The sequence below is a fragment of the Dipodomys ordii genome, unplaced genomic scaffold (genome assembly GCF_000151885.1).
Source record: "Dipodomys ordii isolate 6190 unplaced genomic scaffold, Dord_2.0 Scaffold46, whole genome shotgun sequence".
Taxonomy (NCBI): domain Eukaryota; kingdom Metazoa; phylum Chordata; class Mammalia; order Rodentia; family Heteromyidae; genus Dipodomys; species Dipodomys ordii.
The window spans coordinates 4981657-5006269 of record NW_012267262.1 but is presented as its reverse complement, the minus strand read 5'-3'; the positions used below and the strand labels follow the sequence as shown (position 1 = coordinate 5006269).

General features: G+C 33.7%; 1 protein-coding gene across 1 annotated transcript in view; it reads right to left on the bottom strand.

Moving 5' to 3' along the window:
- Positions 1-24613, bottom strand: part of Luzp2 (leucine zipper protein 2) — a 354582-nt gene that overhangs the window by 13122 nt on the left and 316847 nt on the right. The window contains exon 10 of the mRNA XM_013019604.1: positions 4926-5018. Within this exon, the coding sequence (XP_012875058.1) occupies positions 4926-5018 (93 nt within the window). The remainder of the gene's footprint in view (positions 1-4925; positions 5019-24613) is intronic.

Genomic DNA, 24613 nt, shown 5'->3' with positions numbered 1-24613 from the left:
TATTTTTTCTTTACAGAAGAGATTATTCATTGCTTTTAGGATGATCATATTGATTCTGGAACTAAATAAAAACTATTTACACTTTTCAGCCTGCTATTTGAATTTTCATAGGAAGCTAAACATTAGGATTTCGATTCGATTTGGAAATTTTTAGGGAATTTTTATCTGGAGTTACACTTATTCTTTCTGGAAAATACTCTGGGGCATAGCAAAACTAATTTTTTGATGTCAACTTTTTCAGATTGTCTGACACAGTGCAGCCCAGAATGATAATGGGGTATGACTCTCAATGTAATCACACTAGGATTTGCCTTGCATCTCCTATTTTGATAATCATATATGATCCAATAACTCACCAAAGCCATCAAATTCAAAACACTGAGTGCTGCCTGTCATAGCAAACTAGATATTCTTAAAATTACTGCCACTATAATTTCAATAAAATGAAAGTGGCACAGTTTTTTACTTGAAGCTCTCAGATTTATTTTTGCACATTTTCTTCTCCCATTTCCCTAAACAATACTTTGCTCTTTAATAGGCTGTCTTTGGTCAGGACTCATAAGCAGGGATAATGGTGGGAGACGGAGCAATTGTTCCCAGTAACAAACATAAGCCATTGTTGCTTTTCATTTCCTCAGTACATTAAAAAATATTAAATGTTTGCTAGTTATAGGAGTCACAAATACCGCAAAGCTATTTACATTGAGCATTAACTCTTAATCCCTAAGCAAAAATTAAAGTGAAACGCTCAATGTCCTTGACACTCGATTTGCTATTAAACCATATGAGGCACATTTGCAAGCTGTAGGAAAATGGGACAAAGTATGTATATCCTTTGCTTTCCCAATGTGATACAATATTAACATTCCAGCAAAAGAGCTTTTAAAGTCATTTAAATATACTACAAACTGATACTACAATGTGGTGCTAAGCCTTTGTGATTCATTTCAAGTTTGCTAAGTGTACAGAAAAACAAAACAAAACAAAAAAGATCAAGAAATCCAAAGGACATTTTCCTAAATCACCCTGCCAAGTTTGCTTAAAAGATGAGCAGGGGACTGGGAAGGTGGCTAGTGGCAGAGCGCCTGCCTTGCATACATGAGGCCCTGGGTTCAATTCCTCAGCACCATATAAGTAGAAAATGCAGGAAGTGGCACTGTGGCTCAAATGGTAGAGCATTAGCCTTGAACTGAAGAGTTAAAGGACAGTGCCCAGGCTCAGAGTTCAGGCCCCATGACCAACAGAAAAAAAAAGAAAAAAGAAAAAAGGATGAGCAGGATGTAAAATAAGTCTACAAACATAACTAAAACTGAGCTGGTTTCTAATTCCAAGTTGGGTATATAATATTCCGAGTCCTTGGATATTAAAACTTAATAGCAACAGTTTTTTTTAGAGGAAAGTAATATGAACATCTATGATGTAGTTGAACATGAATACTTGAAACCTATCTCATATAAAATGTCACGTAATATCTTCAAAAAATTAGCAGGAACGTTGCTCTAAATATTTAGCATAACCTACTGACAGAAGAAAGTTTAGATGTGTTTATTTATGCAACAGGCATTCCTAAACTCTGGTCGAAGCCTGCTGTTCATTAACATTTGGCACTAGAACCTGACAAGTTTTCCTGGCTGACCTGGTGATTTTCAGCCATGTTGAAAATTGAAAATATTGATCTATTGTATACTGATAAGGAAACTGAAAAGAGAGGCAATGTTAGGAAACAGCTAAGTTGGTATTCAAATTTAGATTATAAAAGGATTTCTATATTTTCCTGTATTAATTTCTGTCTCAGTTATGACCAGTGAGAAATAAAACACAAATTAAATATTTATTGACAGGTTGATTGCACATAGAATCATGAAACAAGGAACCAAAGATCCTAGATTCCTGGAAAATTTTGACCATTCTTCCCCTCCATACTAATCTATCATTTCCAAACTTCACTTCATGGTTTTCCTTATTTGTAATAACTGTATATGTCTGAGACAAGCAGAAAAGGTCAGATAAGATGATGTTAAGCAATATGAACCTCAAGACAAAAATGCTAGGTTTTGATATTCTATTATGTACTTTGCTATCTCCTCCGATGTTGCATTCTATTTCAGATACTTTTCATCAAACACTCTTGTTTATATTTACTTGAAATATTATTTCTATACACACCTGTCCTGGATAATGTCATCTGATCTGGCTTTTCTCATTTTAAAGTTCATAAGAATGAAATAAAAATATTAGACAAAACAAGAAAATATTGATTTTATGAACTTAATTATGCATATGAAACAGCCAATCTTTATAGATTAAAGGAAACATTAGGATATATTTCTCCCTAAAATCATATATAGCTTCAACCTATATCAAAATTATAGCAAAGTGGTTATTTACTTGTTTATTTATTTTGGGATGAACTAGAATTGCCAAAGTGCTGTTCTAAGCAGAAAAAAATCAATTACCAAATAATATACTATAGAAGTTATGCCTTATCTAAACTCATTTTTATTCAAAATATAGTTAAGTATAGTCATTTCAGTATCTCCTGGTGTGGGAAAAAGTTATTGAACCTTCTAAAAAATCCAAATTCTGCATCATATTACTTAAGATTCTACTGAAAGAACTTACTCAAAATCTTAAAATTATGAAGTTTTCTCGATGTTTTGTGCATGAAACCAACCCAAGATTACTAAAATTGATGTGGATAATAAATCATTAAAAAATTAAAAGATATATACATCTAGGTCCTAGACAACTGGTTGCTTATTTCCCGAATGTTTCCTGTGCAAAATTACTTTTCAAAACTCTTCAGTCCATAGCATTTTGAAGAATGAGATCTATTTCTCTAGAATTTGAATATTGATATTCTTACCACTCCCACTAAATTCTACTACTTATAAGATATTCACTTTTTTTTCGTATTATTTGCATGGCCATTCTGACAAGCTATGCCCCATGAACACAGAATTGTCTTTGTACAATCACTTTGGCTTCTTGGAAAGTGACACTCCAAATACCAAAACTTTTAGATGAGGTTAGAGAGAAAGCCTTTATGATTGTGCTGACAGATTTCTGACAGACTCAAATTAGGACTTGTACCAAATTGAAAGATGCTTACAGGATTTACTGAAGTTAAAAGAGTTGTCACAGTTGAATGATATCAATAGTATAAGGAGAGAGGAACAAAAGAACAAAATACATTTGATTTTCCTCAGGTCTAATTCAGTTAGAAAAGTGGATCAAAATTGTTAAAGAACTTTAGGTAATTGCACAAAACTTTTCATGGGGAACCTTATTTTAAGAAGTTTTAGAAAATTCTACCTATCTATCTATCTATCTATCTATCTATCTATCTATCTATCTATCTATCTATCTACCTACCTACCTACCTACCTACTTACCTACCTACCTACCTATTATGCCACCCTTTTTAAATTAGCACAATATCTTTTCGCCCATTTGGAAATAGTTTAAATATAATGTATTAAATTCAAACCAAACTTCCGAGGGAGAGAATCCAGTCTCTCACTTTCTGGTCCCAAATTAACATTTTGGATACATATTCACTTGACCAGACCTCTATCCATGTTGCTTTGATAATTTCCTGCTTCTAAGAAGTTGCTCTTTCTGACTACTAATGTCCCTTTCTGCCCAAAGTTTTTCTGACTCTCTTATTTTTATCTTGAATGTTGTAGAAGATATTCTATTTCTACTGGACTTTGTTTCCTAACCCTTATGATTTGGATACCTGTTTCTCTACATATAGATTTAAGACAATTTTTGAGAAATTAATTCTTTTTCAATCCTTTGGAAGCCAGCAGAGGGTAGTGATGATTGGTGAACTTCTTTTCTGGTTTTCTTTACTCCTTTTAGATACAACTTGATTTTCTTCAGGCATAAATTGTTTCAGCAGAAAATCTGAATTTTGAATGCAAGACAGTCTTGGAATCTACTCAGAGTCATAATTGTCATTTGTTGTTTGTTAAATGTAGTCATGACAGATGTATAAACTTCCTTCCTCCATAATTTAGAAATTAATATTTCAAAACACTTATTGTGAGTGTAAAATATAAACATTCAAGTTTCATCTTTCTTTTGTTTTTCTTTTTTCTTTTTGCTGGTCATGGGGCTTGAAATCTGGGCTAGGGCACTGTCCCTGAGCTCTACAGCTCAAGGCAAGTGCTCTACCACTTGAGCCACAGCTCCACTTCCAGTTTTTGAATGATTAATTGGAGATGAGTCTCACAAACTTTCCTACCCTGGCTAGCTTTGAACCATGATCCTCAGATCTCAGGCTCTTGAATAGCTAGGATTATAGGCGTGAGCCACAGGTACCCAAATTCATCTTTTTTCTTTATATTTCACTCTCTCTTTCTGAAGTTCAACAAGAAAAAGGTTACTTTATATTGTCCTATTTTCTTTAATTCTTTACAGTTTGGGGATTGAACCCAGGGCCTTGGGCATGCATGCATGCAAGTGTTCTACCACTTAATCTAAGTCTAGTCTCTAGCCCATCTGTATTCCATACTTTCATTTGAAGACTAACAATTTCCCTTATTTTAGCAAGATTTCTCTGTAATGCAAAGTTTGTTTTGCAAAGTTTGTTTTATTGGCTTAATACTATAGAACTCTATCTCATAGCTGTTTATGTTTGCTTGTTCTTTAATGTCTTAACAACTTTCCCTGTTGTGGTTGTGGAATGCACATATTTCTGAACCTGTGTTTACCTATCTGTGTCTGTAACATCTCACAGCATAACTTTCCCAGGAATCTTGCTCTACTAGTTAATGGAGTACCAATATTCTTACCTAATCATTTGTTTTCTCATATTTAAAATGACAATGCTAAAATATTAGATAGTACATTCAAACAGAATGTTTTAGGTTGGGATGAACTAGAATTGCCAAAATGCTGTTCAAAGGTAGACTTACATGTTGAGAATCACAGATGGTAGTGTTCTGGGTTTCTTCCTTTGTTGACTCAACTGGAGAGGTGTCATTGTTTCCAGGAATACTTTGTTGAGGCTTGAAAGAGAAGCAATTACAAATTAGAACACAGATCCATAGAGTTATTGGACAGATGATATGATGTCAGCACTTTGCTCAAAGGAAAAAAAGAATAACACACAAATTTCTTTTTTTTTCGATTTATTTTATTTTATTTGTGAACATACTGTACAGAGGGGTTACAATTACATGGGCAGGATAATGCATACATTTCTTACCAAGCATTGCAGCCTTCTCCTTTGTTTATCTTTCACATCCGTTCCCAGCTTCCCCCCCCCCCCCCACAGTCCCAATATTCCCCCCCCCCCGCCCCCCCCCCCGCACCAACATTGTAAAGCTCGTTTTCAACATGAAAACTTGTACTTCTCATTGTTGCAACAGGTCCACCTGTATCCTTAAACTACTTGTTTTTCCCCATCTCCTCCACAAGTTATACTGACACCAAATATAGTGAAAGCAGGGGTTATACTGTGGGGGAGGGACATACAAAGCAACAAAGAAATAATCTTATAAATGCGTTAGAAACACATGCATGAAAGAAAAAAAACATTAAAATACATATCTAAGGGTTCATTTTCCTGACATCACATTATCTGACCTTGACTCATACATATACTAGATATTGCAAATAAGGGAAACCATGGAGCCTATGTTTCTTTGGGCCTGGCTTACTTCGCTTAATATAATTTTTTCCAAGTCTTTCCATTTCCTAACAAATGGGGCAATGTCATTCTTTCTGATGGTGGCATAGCATTCCATTGTGTATAAATACCACATTTTCTTGACCATTCATCTACTGAGGGGCATCTGGGTTGGTTCCAGATCTTAGCTATGGTAAATAATGCTGCAATAAACATAGTTGTGCTGGTAGCTTTAGTGTGGTCTTGCTTGTAAACATTTGGGTACATGCCCAAAAGTGGGATTGCTGGGTCATAGGGGAGTTCTATGTAGAGTCTTTTGAGGAACCTCCATACTGCTTTCCAAAGTGGTTGAACACGTTTACATTCCCACCAACAATGAAGTAAGGTTTCCTTCTGTCCACATCCCCTCCAGCATCTGTTGTTGTTAGAGTTCTTGATTTTGCCATTCTAACTGGAGTGAGGTGGTATCTCAATGTTGTTTTGATTTGCATTTCTTTTATGGCTAGGGAGGTTGAGGATTTCTTCATGTAACACACAAATTTCTATCTAGCAGAAAGCCTTTTAAAATGAACTTAAAAAGTAAAATAATATTTGCTTAGACTTTACCAATGATTTATAATAAGATTTTTCCCCATTAAAAATATGTGCTTCTAAAATACTAAGATATTATTTCAAGAATGATGGCCCCTTCAGTCACAGAAATATTGTGTTCACTTTTCATAAAATCCTGAGCTTAACAGACACATAGTAGGTGCATGTCTTGTTTTCTCAATAAGAAAGAAAACATTCTGTAACTTCTTAGAAGTTTTGGAGAGGAACATATTCATGCCCCTTACTACAAGCTAAATCCTGTTTTACAGATCTGGGAATCGTAAATACCATTCTAGAATCTCTTCAGGAGCATTGTTGTTGTTGTTGTTGCTGCTGCTGCTTAGGTTTCCTGGTTCTAATGAGAGGAGAGTCTTCCAAGAACTACCTATGCAATTGTCATGATAACTAGGTCTAAAACTTTACCTGGACATATGTATGCATTTCTTGGGCAGAGCTGATTTAGATATAGTATTACATTCATCCATCTAAGAGGGGACTTTTATAAGACAGGCAAAAAGTAAATTAACTGAAAGCTTCTGCCTGAGTCTGACACTCTGATAAGAGTAGATTGATGACATTTCCAAGCACTGGGGACCAAGAAGACTAAGATGAAAGATGTGACCAGAGTATTCAAATTTCACTTTTCAATTTTTTTCTTAACCAAATAGCACTCATCTTATTTCCTAAGCAGTGCTATGTTTTCATAGAAAGAAATCCCTATAATGAAAATATGGAACTATATATATACATATATAATATGTATTATACACATATTAGAGTGTGTATGAGTGAAATGTGCAGCATATTTGCAAAACAGAGCAGAGTTGTAGCTCAAGGGGAGAGTGCTTGGTTAGTACAGGAACCAGGAACCACATGTCAAACCTCAGTACTGCAAAAAGACAAGAAAAGAATAGAAAATGATGAGGAAATGATGAAGAAATGATTTTACGAAAATAGCAAAGGACATAGCTAGCAAGATCAATAGAAAGCCCATGGATTGGGAGAAGATCTTCACTAGACATACAATGGACAAGGGTCTCATATCTAAAATATACCTGAAACTCCAAAATTTAAATACCCCATCAACAAATCTCAAAGAAACAACTGCCCAATAAATAAGTGGGATAAAGACTTATAGAGAAAATTCTCTGAATGAGAAAGAAGGATGGCCAATAGACACATAAAGAAATGCTCAACCTCCCTAGCCATAATAGAAATGCAAATCAAAACAACACTGAGATAGCAGCTCACCGCAGTTAGAATGGCTATAATCAAGAACTCTTGGTGGGGATGTGGCCAGACGGGAATCCTACTGCATTGTTGGTGGTAGAATAATCTTGTTCAACCACTTTGGAAACTAGTATGGAGGGTCCTCAAAAGACTCCAAATAAAGCTCCCTTATGACCCAGTAATCCCACTTTTGGGCATTTACCCGAACGATCACAAACAAGCTACCAGAACAACTATGTTTATTGCAGCATTATTTACCATAGCTAAGATATGAAAGCAACCCAGATGCACCTCAGTAGAGGAATGGATCAAGAAAATGTGGTATATATACACAATGGAATTCTATGCCTCCATCAGAAAGAATTGCATTGCCCCATTTGTTAGGAAATGGAAAGACTTGGAATAAATTATAGTAAGTGAAGTAAGCCAGGCCCAAGAAAACATAGGTCCCATGGTTTCCCTTATTTACAAGAACTAGTATATGTCTGAGACAAGCAGGAAAGGTCAGATAAGTTGATGTTAGGCGAAATGAACCCCAAGATGAGGACTCAAATGGATTTTCTTTCTTGGGATTTTTTCTTACATATTTATAAGATGATTTCTTTGTTGCTTTGTATGTCCCTCCTCTAGAGTATAACCCCTGTTTTCACTGTATTTGATGTTGGTATAATTTGTGGAGGGGAAGGGAAAAAACAAATTGTTTAAATAGGGATACAAGTGGACCCATTGCAACAATGAGATGTACAAGTCGTTATGTCACAACTATGTTTATTGCAGCATTATTTACCATAGCTAAGATGTGGAGCCAACCCAGATGCCCCTCAGTAGATAAATGGATTAAGAAAATGTGATATATATATATATACATATATATATATATGTATGTATATATATATATATACACACACAATGGAATTCTATGTCTCCATCAGAAAGAATAACATTGTCCCCTTTGCTATGAAATTGAAAGACTTGGAAAAAATTATACTAAGTGAAGTAAGCCAGGCCCAAGAAAACATATGTCCCATGGTTTCCCTTATTTGCAATAACTAATATATGTCAGAGACAAGCAGAAACGGTCAGACAAGTTGAGGTTAGGTAAAATGAACCCCAAGATAAGGAATAATTTGTTTTTCTTTCTTGCTATTGTTTTTAACATATATATAAGATGATTTCTTTGTTGCTTTGTATGTCTCTGCCCCACAGTATAATCCCTGTTTTCACTGTATTTGATGTTGTTATAATTTGTGGAAGGGAAGGAAAAAATTTAATTATTGTTTAAATAGGTATACAGTTGAACCCATTGCAACAATGAGATGTACAAGTCGTTATGTCAAAGAATGAACTTTACAACTTTGGCAGGGGAGGGGGAGTGAGGAGGAGGAGATGGTGGGGGGGAGGGACATAGGAGGGCAGGGATGGTAAGGGAAACAAAGGAGTAGGCAACAATGATTGATAAGAAATGTACTCTTTACCTTTTTCATGTAATTGTAACCCCTCTGTATGGTATTTCCACAATAAAAAAAAACTTATTAATGAAAAAAGAATAGAAAATGATCAGGAAAACATTAACAAAGGTTGGGCTGAGGTATCAATACAAATTTCTTAAAAAGAGATTGGACATGAATCATTCATAGAAAGCAAACAGAATTGTGACATTTGAAGCACTCTGTGGAAATAGAAAAGCAAGAAATGGAAGGGTATAAGCAGAATGACTGTAAATTCTCAGTGCAGTTTTTTTTGGTTGCTTTTTTGATTTATAGGCTGTTTTTTATTGCAAGGGTGGTATACAGCCGGGTTACAGTTACGTAAATAATGTAATTAGTACATTTCAAACAGTGTTACTCCTTCCCTTGTTTTCTCCCTCTTTCCTTCCCTCCTCCCAAAAAGTCCCCCCCCCCTTAGTAGTAAAGTTAATTTCACTTTTAAAACACTTAGGACTCCTAAACAGATAGTATTCTATAGTGGTGTGGAAAAGAAAATTTTTGTTAACCACAATCAAAATAGCTAGTTATTCTCAATGAAAGCAAGTGATTATCTACCACAGGTCTTCCCATAGCCTCTTATTTACAGACACTTTGAAGAGTCAGGTTTGAAAGAAACAAGGAGATAAAAGCTAGTTCTGAAGGAGATTCTTCCCTGACATTCACATTAAGAACCACATCTGCATAAACATAAATACATTAAATCACATCATGAGAAAAAAAACAAAAACAAAAAAATTAGTGTTCCTTGTTTCTGAGGAATGATCAGATAGCTAAATAAATAGTACTAGTTTTGCTTTGGAAATCTCTTTACAATAGCTCGTAAGAGGTGGGAAAATATGTTGCAGCAATAACTATGTTTATTTCCATATCTGTTCTTTCAGTTTGGCAATGTTCCCTTGAAGGAGTGTCATGAATAATCACAAACCACTTATTCCATATGTAAAAAAACTAATACAAAAATTCTGATGTCCATTTATGCTTTGTATATATCATTTTCAGATATAAAATTACTGGTTTTGGACAAATCTGTGTTTCCTATTTAATGAGTTGTACAGTTTAGAATTTGGGATTATATAGATAATTTTCCAATGAGAATTAATTTTCTTGACACTAGAAATGTATGATCTATGTAACTGGCTAGGAGCTTCCAAAGGAAGGATAACTTTTCTTATTTATTAACTGTATCTTTCAAAACAAGCACATATTTTTCTACCAGCCACTATTTATTTATTATTTATTTTGTTGATTTATAATATATTTTTACTGTAAAAAAACAAGGATAGTAAGTAAATGTTGGTGGAAGGGTATGGATATATGCGAAACTGGAGGAATATTTCCAAAATGGGAAATTTTCAATTACTTTTGGCAGCAATACCACTCAACAAATGATTATTGTGAGTATACATTGCAGTTGCCTTATTTTTAGAACTGAGATCAGACATTAAAACAAATTTCTTGATCTTAAAGAACTTCTATTGCTCTTCAAGAATTCTCATTTTCTGTAACTTGTTAATGATTGCTGGCTTTTCTCTAAAGGATTATTTTTCTGTCATATTGGGAGTATCCCATATATTTGAGGGAATATAAATGATTTAAACCAGACATGATCATATTATCCAAATTCACTTATAGTTCCAGTCTTGGAATTATTCTTTAATGGAGGAGAGATACTAAGGTATGAATTTTACCACACAAGTGAAATACCTCTTGATTCACATCAACAATCCCTCTTAACCCTTATTTTTTGGCTTCAATTATTTTAATAGGTTCTAGTGTTTGCTTTTGTTCCAAGGCTATACTGAAATTCAATCTCATATTTATGCCTGTACTCTGATATTTTGCTCTCTACTGTTTCTACTCTCTACTGTCTACCATTCTTTATAATATAGCTATAACTTTATAGTTAATGTGTATAAAATTGTAGCCAGAAATACCAGGACAATGTAAGAAATCAATCTCATAAGCTGTGATTGACAACACAGAATAAGTTGAGACACAGACGATGGTTCTGAATAACAACTTGAAAAAAAAACTCAGCTAACAGTGGTAAAAAGTAATTAATGGGGGCTGGGAAGGTGGCTCAGTGGTAGAGCACTTGCCTTGCATGTGTAAGGTCCTGGGTTCAATTCCTCAGCACCACATAAACAAAAAGAAAAAAGCCGGAATTGGCGCTGTGGCCAAGTGGTAGAGCAACTAGCCTTGAGCTGAAAAGCTGAGGGACAGCACCCAGGCCCAGAGTTCAGGCCCCAAGACCAGACCCCCTCCAAAAAAAAGTAATTAGTGAAGAAAATTTTATTTTAGCATGTTCAACATATTTCCAAAATATCACTATGTATCTATCTGATATGTTTTATGTTAGCTTATTTTCATTTTTTCATGCAATATTCTAGGTTTATAATGATTTTCAATGGCTTGGGGGGGTAGAGAAAAGGGACATATCCAGAGTAAAAATTGTTATTGACTATAAATATATCTATGAACTAGAATTGATTCTTGTGGCTTTTTTCTTATTTTGAGTAGAATAAAAAGATATTCCATCAACAACCAAGGAAGTAAAGAAGGAAAAAGTATAGGGAAAGAATGAGAATACAAGTTCTTCCTCCAAAAATTGACCAAGGGCTCTCTGTTTTTTATACTCAATAAATGAGGCACCTGATTTTTTTTTTATTTTGTTTTTGGGTCTGGTCATGGGGCCTGAACTCTGGGCCTGGGTGCTGTCCCTCAGCTCTTCAGCTCAAGGCTAGCGCTCTACCACTTGAGCCACAGTGCCACTTCCGGCTTTTTTCTTTTTGCTTATGTGGTGCTGAGGAATCGAACCCAGGGCCTCATGCATGCAAGGCAAGCGCTCTACCACTGAGCCACCTTCCCAGCCCCAGAGGCACCTGATTTTTCACTTGTTATACAAAATGTTGTTATTTGACTTATTTTTTGAATTAAAAGAATATAAACTAATTTTTTAACAATGAAAAGAAATGAAGCATTACTGCTCCAATGCAATATATATTAGTTTTCTTTTACTACAAAACATAGTATTTAATTAAAGATTTTTCTGTTTTTTAAATCTAATAAATGTAATCCTTAATGCAGTCTCTTGCTGTCAATGACTTTTTAAAAAAATGAATTAATGGTTCTAATGAAGAAAAACCAGAAGAGAATGTATTATAGAGTCAAAAAATATAGATTACAATCCCATCTTAAGTGTTAAATAAAATAGAACATCAAAGACTGTATTTATTTTTGCAGTAACGCTGTTTTCTGCTGCTCTGTCAAATGACTCAAAAAACCTAAAGTCTGTTTTTCTTTGTTTCATTTGTTCTGTGAAAAAGAGAAGTGAAGTTTAAAACAGTACTAAGTATCTTTTAAACAATGGTTGTTTGAAAAATAGTAGTTTACAAGTCAACTATAAACTAAAATATTCAAGTAAAATAAGGGTGGTATAGACCACAGAAAGATTGACTATTGTAATAGGCTAAAGGGTAGATTTTGGTGCCCTTCCAAAGATAATTCAATTTCTAACAGCAAAAGGAGGAGTATTATTATATAAATAATGCAATTTGGGATGAGAAAATTACCCATGCATTAGGTTTGTTACCTTCAAACTCCCATCTATTTCAAATAGTTCTGGAGACTAGAAGTTTTAGATCAAATACCGATGGGGTTGATTTTTATCGAGGGTAATTATTTTAACTTGTAGATACCCATATTGGCATTCTTTGGTTTCTGTTCCCCCCCTCTCTCACTAGCCCGCTGTGTGTGTGTGTGTGTGTGTGTGTGATGGGGCTTGAACTCTGGGCCTGGTCACTGTCCTTCAGTTCTTCAGCTTAAGGTGAGCACTCTGCCATTTGAATCATAGCATTTAACGGTAGTGGTTAATTAGAGATAAGAGACTCACCAACATGCCTAATCAGGCTGGCTTTGAACCATGATCCTCAGATCTCAGGCTCATGATGTAGCTAGGATTACAGGCATGAGCCACTAACACTCAGCTTGGTTTCTATTCTTATAATAACGTAGTAAATTATGCCCCACCTTGGTATGTTCATTTACCATTTGGCCTATTACTTCCATAAAGTGCCTATGTCCAAAATTAGACTCATTAGCACTTCCTATTGATGGTTTCACACATGAAAATATAGAAATCAATCCATCCCATCTGGATGATCCCTGTATGCACTACATATCATCATGGTAACCCTGTAATGCAGAGATATAAAGTAACACAGAAGTAAAAGCAATGTGGATATTGAGGCAGAGATAGGAGTAAGCTGCCATATGCCCCAGGTGACAGGACAGCACCAGAATCTAGGAGATATACTTCTGTTGTATTCACATATCAAGACCCAGGTAAACAGGAGGCTCAGTGATGCAAGAGCATCCTGTGAACATATATATATATATATATATATATATATATATATATATATATAATGAATTTATATATGAATATATATATTTGAATATACATATCCATATATACATAGATGTATAGATATATCGATTTTCAAAGCTGAATTAAGGGTCCTCTTTTAATGTGTTCCTCATTTTATTAAACTCACTCTTTTTTGCTTGAACAGAGGACAGAAAACATGTATATTTTATGATTTTATTCTTGGTTATACGAACAAGGAATGGGAAGGAAATACATTTGTTTTAGATCATCTTTATAATCTGGCCCTATGGTTGTTCCTGGGCCATAAAAAATACAAAGAACTAAGTTACTGACTTGATTATTAACAAAAGTTAGTTTGGGATTTTACTGAAATTTCCCTTTTATCTACTCTGATCAGAAAATTTTGTAAATAATGAGATTAGAAAAATATCCAAATTATCAAAACTAAGCATACTTGATCTGAATACCTTATTGAAAACTCTGTGAACAAGTGTTTGTGTCATGTCTGTCCTTTTGCTCTACTTACTCTTCCTATTCCAGTTTACTTACTTCCAAGACAATAATAAATTTTACTTATGCTTTAGGGCCAACTTCAATCATCCTTTCTTTTTTAAAATTTAATTTTATTGTCAACGTGATGTACAGAGTGGTTACACTTACATAAGTAGTGTGTATATTTCTTGCCGAACTTGTTACCCCTCCCTCATTTTTTCCCAATTTACCTCCCCCAACCCTACCCCAGTAGTACAGTTCATTTCCAACATACCATCTTGTAAGTTTTGCTGTTGCATTGGTTCTCCCTTTGTCCTTTGTCTCACCATTTTGTTGTTCCCGTTCCCTTCCCTAATTCAGATAAATGTGTATAAAATACCCAGAGCACCAAAATCAAATACAGTGAAAACAAGGGATAAACCATAAGGGGAAAAAACACAAATGAAAAACAAAATCTCATAATACATGAAAAACAAAAATGACAAAGGAAATCCTCTAGTTTCTATGTCTTGGAATTCATTTTGCTTAGCATCATCTTATACGGTCATATGTATATAGATAGCTATGGAGCTATTCTGCTGATCTGCTAGGACTATCCCAAACATTTACATTATTACAAATAAGCGAAACCATGGGATCTATGTTTCTATGTCTAGATTACTTCACTTAATATGCTTTTTTTCCCGTCTTTCTATTTTCTTACCAATGGGGCAGTGTCATTCTTTCTGATGGAAGCATAGAATTCCATTGTATGTTTCTTGACCCATTCATCTATTGAGGGGCATCTGGGTTGGTTCCATATCTTAACTATGGTAAATAATGCTGCAGTGAACATGGATGTGGCAGTAGCTTTAGTATGATTTTGTTTGTGGTCATTTGGGTAAATGCACAGAAGTGGGATTCCTGGATCATAGGTAAGCTCTATGTTTAGTCCACACTGCTTTCCAGCGTAATTGAACAAGTTTACATTCCCACCAACAGTGTTTTAGTTTTCCCTTTTGGCCACATCCCTTCCAGCATCTGTTGTTATTAGATTTCTTGATAATGGTCATTCTAACTGGGATGAGGTGGAATCTCAGTGTTTTGATTTGAATTTCTTTTATGGCTAGAGATGTTAAACATTTTCTCATGTGTCTATTGGCCATTAGTATTTCCTCTTCAGAGAAGTCTCTCTTAAGACTTTAGCCCACTTATTAATGGGAAGTTGTTTCCTTGATCATTTGTTTTTATTTAATTATTTGAGTTCCAAGTATATCTTAGATATAAGGCCCTTGTGTTTTGTATGGCTAGTGAAAATTTTCTCCCAACCTGTGGGCTTTGTATTATATATAATGCTGGAGGAATATCAATACCAAACCTCAAACAAAGCCATAGTAATCAAAACAGCTTGGTACTAGTACCAAGAGAACTGAAGACCCAGAAATGGATCCACAGACCACAGACTATGGCCACATAATGTTCAATATGGGAGCCAAAGAAATAAGATCAAAGAAATACAGTCTCATTAACAAATGGTGATGGCAAAATTGGTTAAACACCTGTAGAAAACTAAAATTAGATCCATATATATCACCTTGCACCAGAATCAATTCCAAATATATCAAATACCTCAAGGTAAAAGCAGACACCCTGAAAACTTTACAAGAAGGAATAGGAACAAAACCTGGGCTCCTTGGCACAGGCCAAAATTTTCTTAATAAAGACACAGAAATCAACAAATCAAAGAAAAGTTTGACAACTGGGATTGTATTCCATATGGCAAAGGACATAGCTAGTAACATCCTTTCTTCCATAATTCGTTACAGAAGGCATTGGTGTGGCTCTAAAGGCAGAGAAGAAAGATTCATTATTTAATATTTCTATAGATACTGCAAGAGTAAAATATGAATCAAGTTCATAATTTGATTTGTCAAAGAATACTAAATTATGAAGAAAATCACAGGAAGCTTAGCTCATGATTAAGTCATTTCTCCATAGTCATAATGATGATACAAAATTTTATCTGATACTGGCATACTCACTTTCTACTATTAGTATAAAAATTAGAACAATATACATTTTTAAATAAAATTATATATATATATACATATATATATACAGGGTAATGCTTTCTGTAAAAATTATATAAAGATGTGTAACACCAAGGAAAAACAATGAAAAAATTTCCCCTGTTGTATAAGATTACTTAATATTTTAATATTTTTTGAAATTCTTCAATGGTTTAAAGAGATTGATAAATTATTCTAAAAGTCAGAAAAAAATATGAAATATTTAGTGCTAATGAATGATTTAATGAAATAAATTTTAAGTTTTCTGGAAGATAAATTGAAGGTACAAACTAAATACTAGAACACTATAAAATGACATACTGGCACTTTGAGAGGAGAACAAAGAAAAGGAAGGATTTAGTCTTTAGATAACATAAAATAGAGAAACAGAAGAGTATGACCTAGGGAATTGAAAATAAAAAATAAAAAAAAACACATGGTGAGGAATGTGTTGTAATATTGATGTGCTGACTGAGGAGTGTAGACTTTATTATGGAGACAATGAGTGAAGTTCATGGTACCTTAATGCTAATTTCTATTATCTCAATTATTGTCCATTTAACTAACTTATGCACCAACGACATTTAATTAAAGTTTTACATAAAGTAGAAATTATAGCTATCAAGAAAAAAGTAGGCTTTTTGTATTTTTAAAACTGCATTTGTAAATAATGTAATGTTTATAATAAATGATTAAACATAATCAATGCAAATAATATTATACATAAAGATATTTCTACTAAATTAATCATGAGAAATGCAACACTCATGCTTCCAAAGTATTTTGAAGATGAAAATTGCTGTAGAAAATTGACTTGATAATTAATTTTTAATAAGTTTATATAAATGCTACATTATGGGCATTCCCTTGATAACATTAAGAGGATTTATTTATCAATAATTTATTTTTAAACTACTCATTTCTGAGGGATATCAGTATGTTCATTGTTTATTTACAGCAGGATTACCAATTATTTTTCCCATTGATATGTTAGGGTAGATATTACAGCTTCTCATGTACCAGACAAACATACTAGACTTATAATTAAAAGCATCAATATCTGAAAATAATTCAGAAAGCTAATTTATATTATGTTTCTTGGTATGCTTAGCATATATGAAAATTGAGGAAATTCATGGTCACATTTGATTAAAATCTACAAAAAATTTTGAAGAAGCATTTGAGCTTTGAAATAAAATTTGAAATAAACTAATTAAGACTAAAACCATTTTCTTTTCCTTATAGGGGAAAGTAAGAGATAATAAAAGTTGCTTTAAGCTGGACAACAGTGGCTCATGCCTATAATCCCAGCTACTCAGGAGGGTAAGATCTGAGGGTCATGGTTCAAAGCCATCCCGGACAGGAAAGTCTGTGAGACTTTTGTCTCCAATAAACCACCAGAAAACTGGAAGTGTAGCTGTGGCTCAAGTGGTAGAGTGCTTGCTTTGAGCTGAAGAGCTGAAGGACAGTGCCCAGGTCCAGAGTTCAATCTCCACAACTAGCAAATAAAACAACAACAGCATTGCAATAATGAGATATACAAGTGGTTATATCGAAAAAGAACTGTACAACTTTGGTGGGGGGGTGCAGGATCCGGTGGGGGGAGGTGGGGAAGTATGGAAAGGGATGGGAAGGGGAAACAAAGAGGAGGCAACAATGCTTGATGAGAAATGTACTCGTTATCTTGCCCATGTAATTGTAACCCCTCTGTATGGTATTCTCACAATAAAAAATAAATTAATTAAAAAATAAATAAAATAAAAATAAAACAACAGCAGCAACAACAAAAATAATTGCTTTTCATACCGCCTTTGACATTTGACTGAGAAAAAAATAAGTATAAACCAATCCTGTCACCACTTAAAAAAAACGAGTAAATTGGAATTCAGATTTTTGGAAACTTCCTAAATTTAACAAAGCAAGTTAATTGTAGGGTACATTTAGGCATGTGCGACTTAATACCAATCAATATCAATGCTACCTATCTGTAAAAATGCTTTTTCTAATTAAGTTACACTCCTACAAATGTTTCCAAGATTGGCAAATAGCAGGGTCAAATACAGTATTTTTAGCTTTTTCACGACCATCCATACTGATTTCCACAATGATTCTATTGGTTTACATTCTCACCAAAAATGTGTGAGGCTTCCTTCTTCCTGTCCCTCACACAATTTGTTCTTTTCTTTGTTAATGATAGCTAATCTGACAGCATGGGATGGAATCTCAGTGTTTGGATTTGCATTTCCTGTATGCTTTCTTCAAGTGTTTACTAGCCATTTACAAGTCAGAGAACATGTGATTCATCTGCTCATCTGTTCATTAGATAATTCTTTTGATGCTCATTTATTGAGCTCTTTCAGTATCTACTTATTAATCAAATTTGCTGTGAATACTGATAAATAGCTGACAAAGAATCCTAGTCTGTGGGGTTTTTCTTGATTTTTGTAGTTGCTTCTTGGGATGTTTCAACGCTTTTTAATTTGATGCTGTATCATTTGTCAATTCTTGTTATTTCCATGGAAACTTGAGTCTTAACTGAAAAATATTGCCAAAAATGACATTAGTGTTTAAAAAAATGAAACAAAACAAAAATCGAATATATGGGATTGCAAAGTAATTTCCCCAAAGTAATGGTTATGATGTTACTGTTACTTTTTATTATATCATCTTAAGGTTATTCTGGAACTATTTTCATTTTATGAATTATGATATTAGACTAGAAAGAAATAATAGGCTTTTAAAAGGGCTTAGTATCTTGATCATGTTTTTGCTTTAGGGTACAGTTGTTATTTTAAAAAATCTATAAATTCTCTTAAGGTATTATGAGGTTTTCAATGAAATTATACAAAAAAACATTCTGGAATTTGATGCTTTGAAGTCATTTATAAGAAGGTAAATAATGTGATGCTAGAACAAAGCAACACACATTCTGCTCACATTACCACTTCAGAAAGTGGCTCCAAGAGAATTACTTCTGAGAAACTTTAAGCTTGGTAACTTAATGAATAATTATTCCTTCAACAAATGATTATCCATTACCTACTGTGTGGATAGAAGTGTTGTAATAAATGATTTCAGAGCAAAGAATCAAAGACGAGAGGAAAATACTTTATATTCTTGTTGGATCACAGAGAGTTGTGTAAGTTTGATACTAATTAATTTAAAATGAAATTCATGCATTAAGTACACTATATATTTATTATGCATTTGTAGGCAAAATATTTTAAATACAATTTACGATTTTATTTTAGTAAAAGCAATGTATCACTTCCCTGTGTCACATTTTGTGAACATTTATGTTTACTCATAAAATACCGAAGAGGAATTCTGTGTGATATGAATCTATTTGATGGATGGATGACAATAATAAAATTTCCAAAATCAATAGAATGTGCACCACTCAGATTAAACCCTAATGTAGAGCACAGATGTTGGTGAGAACATTGTTTCATCAGTTATCACAGCTGTACCACGCTGATGTGCAATGTTCACTGTTAGGGATCTGTGCATTGGTGATGGCGGAAAGAAGTATAGGAACTCTGTACATTCTTCTCCATTTTGCTACCAACACAAAATAAAACAATAATTCTTTTTAAAAATGTATGTCCTCAAATATAAACATACCAGAAATCAGTCATAGAAATTCTTAAAAGTACTAAAAATAGACCTATCATATGGCCCTAACATACCATTCTTGGGCACCTATCATAAGGAATGTAAATCTGTAAGCAAGAATGCTACCTACACACACTTGTTTATTACAACTCTTTCTAATTAGCTGAAGTGACTACCATGTCTAATCACATATCTAAATATTATAACCCAAAGGTAGATTCATTGGCCGGGGGTAGGGGAGATAGTCTACATAATTTCTTGTCCCCACTCATGAGATGTGTCAAGATCCTAAAAAAGCAATGTAAGAGTGAAAGCTGTCAAAATTTAAAAATGACTAAGTAAAAAAGTGTGCTAAATTCAATGTGGTCCCTTGGATTTGATCCTGAAATAGAAAAAGATATTAGTAGAAAATCCAGTGAATCTAAAGTAAGGTTGCAGTATATCAATAATAGTGAAGCAATACTTACTTTAATAAAAGCACTATTTTAAAAATCAAACCACTTTTGTTATAAAGAATGGTTATATTATAGAAAACAGTGAAAAGTATACTATGGCTTGCTATATCATCAAAATTTTTAAAAGTTCACAAATAATCTTATATCAGCACTGAAGCCTCATAAATAATTGAGCATAACCAATTAGGTTTACTGTTCCCACATGTTCAATGGCAAAAACAAATGAGTGATCCAAGTTGATGTCTAGTCCTTCACCTACCAATCCTGTCCCAAGGTAAGAGAAGAATTAATAAAACATAAAAGACACTTCCCTAGAAGAGTTCATCAGACTGCCAACTCCAGGGCTCTTCTTGAAGGAGAATCTTTACTTTGCTTTTGCTTCCAATAACCATGCTCCTTTACTATGGAAAAAAAGAAAGAAATTCCAAGTGTATTTTGAAGTAAAAATAATTAGTTTAACAATATGAGGATTTGGGGCTGGGAAGGTGGCTGGGGCTGGGAAGGTGGCTCAGTGGTAGAGCACTTGACTTGCATGCCGGAGGCCCTGGGTTCGGTTCCCCAGCACCACATAAGCAAAAAGAAACAAGCCGGAAGTGGTTCTGTGGCTCAAGGGGTAGAGCACTAGCCTTGAGCTGAAGGACAGTGCCCAGGCCCAGAGTTCAGGCCCCATGACCGGACCCAAAAAAAACCAAACAAACAAACAATATGAGGATTATATTTTCTTTCTTCTAATGTCTTAACAAGATATATATCAAAATAGTATATATCAAGGTCAATTACTGTTGGCTTTATTATTATTAACAATATTTTCTAAACTTTTCAATGATAAATAAGCTTCACTACTATAAAAAGCTAATGAACTTTTAGGGAATTTCAGTTTTAAGTATGATTGGTGTGTGGTTTTATATATTTAAATGTGTAAAGATGAGAAAGAATTGATGTTTCTGTACATTTTCAAAAGAGTAGCTATTTCAAAGGCATTAATAATTGCTAAAAAGCTAAAAACATAACAAAAAGTACATAATTAGAAATTTAAATCTATTTTCAACTAGTTTAAATGGAAAATTAAAACATTTTGTCATAATAAAACATCAAGTATGTGGAGAAACTTGAAAGGATCTGACTTTACCTTAAATTCAAATAAAACCTTATAGACAAAAAAAAAATTTAGAAGACTGGACTCTTATTTTCAGTAGTGGTGTAGTAAAAAATGGGATTTTAATCTACGAAGAGGACTTCAGCAGCTTCAGACAAATAAACAAAAAATGAAGCCATATAGGCAATTTTACAGAATGACTCTGTTTTGCTCCAGTGTTTATAATGTCTAGTGTGAGTTAGTGACGAGTTAAGACATGGTTGGGCACTTATGTGTAGAGGGTGAGAGAAAAAGAAATAAATCAGGGAGATGGAATTCATCATCACTGGCAGCATGTAATGATGAAAAGCATCATTGCATGCATATTTCCTGATTATTCAGGTCAGGGACTCATCAAGATATAAAGAGTGGCATATTGAATGTTGCCTATCTGAGAGTCTTGAGGAAACTTCATCAGAGTTTAATAACTGCCCGACAAAGCACATTGACATTCAAGGAAGAGCTATGTTAATTAATACTATTAATATACAGACTATAATATAAAAAGAGTCTGTAAGTTATAAAAACACATTAAATTATTAACTAAATTATTTAAAATTACTTAAAATTATAAACAATGACAGATGATCCAATAGAAACACCTGGTGCCTATCTTTCAAAGAAAGAAATCAAATAAAAATAAATTATTTCTTGTAGGTACTACAGAAAGTTTGGGACATATAGGAATGCTGTAGGATATGTGACTTGTAACTGTCACCTAGAGACCGGAAGAAGGTGTACTTACTGAAACAAAACAAAACTTGGTTTCCTGTCCAGGGGACACTACCTTAAGAATAGGAAAAAAATGGGTGAATGGGTAAATCTCAGCAGAATCTACCTTTGGGCTCACCAGCAATTTAATCATGGAAACTGACAACTGTAGGTAAAGAAAGGATCAGTTTTGACCCAGTTTGGGGAGCTTACTACAATTCGTACTATACCCTTCTCTAGGGAAGAAATTTGCATTCTCTCCACAAACACCTGATCCCAGGTTCTAACAGTGTATGTGACATACATTGGGCATCCTTCAATTTCTATCCTTCCGCTACTGAGCCTGGTAGTTGGGCAAGTCATGTTTTCCATTAGTCTTCTCTATAGTCAAACTGAGCCATCCCCACAGCCTCCTGAGCCATCATCAAAATCTCACCTGGCTATGTAGTTAACTGAGTTGCCACCCCAATCATGCCAAGCTCTACAATCACCTCAAGTTGCCTCTGTAATTGGCCTGGGCTGAAATATCCCATGCCTCAGCCAACAATCACCTGGAGCTGCCACCCTGATGAACAGAGCAATGTATTCAGGAGAGCTGCCAAGGTAATGGTTCAAGCTGCATAATTATCCTGAGGAGCTACTCTGTAATCAGCCCAAGCAATCATTTCAGAAGTTAAGGTTTCTTGCTTAAACATCCAGAGCGAGTTAGGCCATGACAATTGGGTCCATGTTTGCAGCTGTACTTCATGCCCTTCTTGCTTTTCATAGCTATAGAAGTTAGTCTTTTTAAGTACTGCTGAGGCCCAGAGTATGTCACCACTGCTAGAGAACATAAAATGTACTCACATATTTTACTGTTAGTATTTCCATCGCTAAAGTGACCACAACCATTTTTTTATACTAGTGCACTATTGAAGTATCATCTTCCCAAAATGTACAACTGGAAGAAAAACCAAGATACCTACCAAACAAAAAGGTAAGACACATCTTTTGAAAGTACTGTTTATACTAAAGTCTCTTTATAAAAATCATAAAGAAAAAATTGTAATATACTGTGATAACATGTTTAAGAAAACATGACACCATGAACTTTCATAGAAAGACAGAAAATCTGAAGAAAAGGAAAAAACCTCAAAACTCTATTCACAACATTACAAAGAAGGTAAATGAAGAGTAAACTGACTGAAACTTAAAACCATCAAGACAGACAATTCAGTAAAATAAAATAAATAAATATAAGGGTACAAATAAGAGAGTCAACAGAAATTGGTACTGAAATGAACTCAAATCATGGAAAAAACGAATAAGTAAGTATAAAACACTTGGAAGTCAACAACTGACAAAAGCAGAAGAATGATATTCAAAACTATATTTAGGCAATTGGGATACAAGTGAACTAACAAATACTCTTAATTTCTCTGAAAGAGAAGAAGAAAGAAAAGCTAAAAAATTTCAATTTAATAGATTCCCCAAACTTGGTAATGTTGTGGGTACTTAGTACAACAACTGTACAGAATCATGTACATAATAACAAGAAATATCTTCAGGTCTGTTTTTCTGGGTATTATGTACCTTCCAGGCTTTATATAACAAAAGATTTGGACAAATTAGCTATTAGAAGCATCACACCTCATGATAATAAAGATTTTCTTGAGACACTCACATGCCTTTGGGGAAAAAAACTGAAAGTACATCATCTAAGACCTGGAAGTAGATAAGTATTTCATAGCATTTTTATTGTTTTCTATAATACTGTAGTATAATATGGAGAATGAAAACAGAATGAAATCAATATTCTAAAGAGACAGCTACAGGAATGTCATTATTGTGTCACTTTCTATAGTATCTTAGAAAATATATTCAATCAGTCAAAGGAAACATGAATAGAATGAAGAGAGAAATGAATATATTTCTTAAATTCTATGGGTAAAAGATTCTATGGGTAAAAAGATTTTTTTCTTTAAAGTATAATTCTGTATGTCATGAAGAACAATTTAAATATGAAATCAAGTATTAGATGAAATAAGCAATTCAATACTGTAAAAGAAAGTAAAATACTTACAACTTTACTATTTTTGAATAATAAAAACCATAAGCAGTTCATTCTTATAAACTGACAATATGATCCCAAAATTTATCTGAAAATCTAGTGAGTAAAAAGATAAAAAGATTCAGAAAAAGAAACAAAACTTGGTTTTCTAAAAGTGCTTACCAACCTGCTATTACATGCAGAAAATGATGTTGGTTTACTACCTGACATCATAAACAAAAATAAAACCAGATTGGATCATATACTGACAGGTAAATGATAAATGTATGTCTCTTAAGGTAGAGCTTTAGGAAATCATCTTCCGACATCACTCCAGGTAAAGCTTTAATAAATATAGCAAAGGCAAACATATGCAAGACAAAAAATAGACATACGAAATTTTACCAAACTTGAAATCTTTGTGCTGCAAATGATATGATGGATGAAATGAAGATATAGTTGGAGGCACTATTTGTTTTAAAAAAGATTCAGGTTAACATTAAACTAACAGAAAACAGATGCAATATTAATACTAATCAGCGTGCTGTTTATTTTGGTAGTTGCAATATAGCACAATTATGAAGACAATAGTTTCCCATAGAGAAGAAAAAAACTGTAAGTAAAGGTAATGAGTTAATTTAAAAATATCTAAAATGTTTTAGATATCTAATATATCTAAGATATTTTTGCACAAATCCAGACAGTGATGGAAAGACAATTAAGATATGAAGAATGTATTTAAGACAAAAGAAAAATGATGTCATCTGGGTCTTCTACAGTGTTTCACAA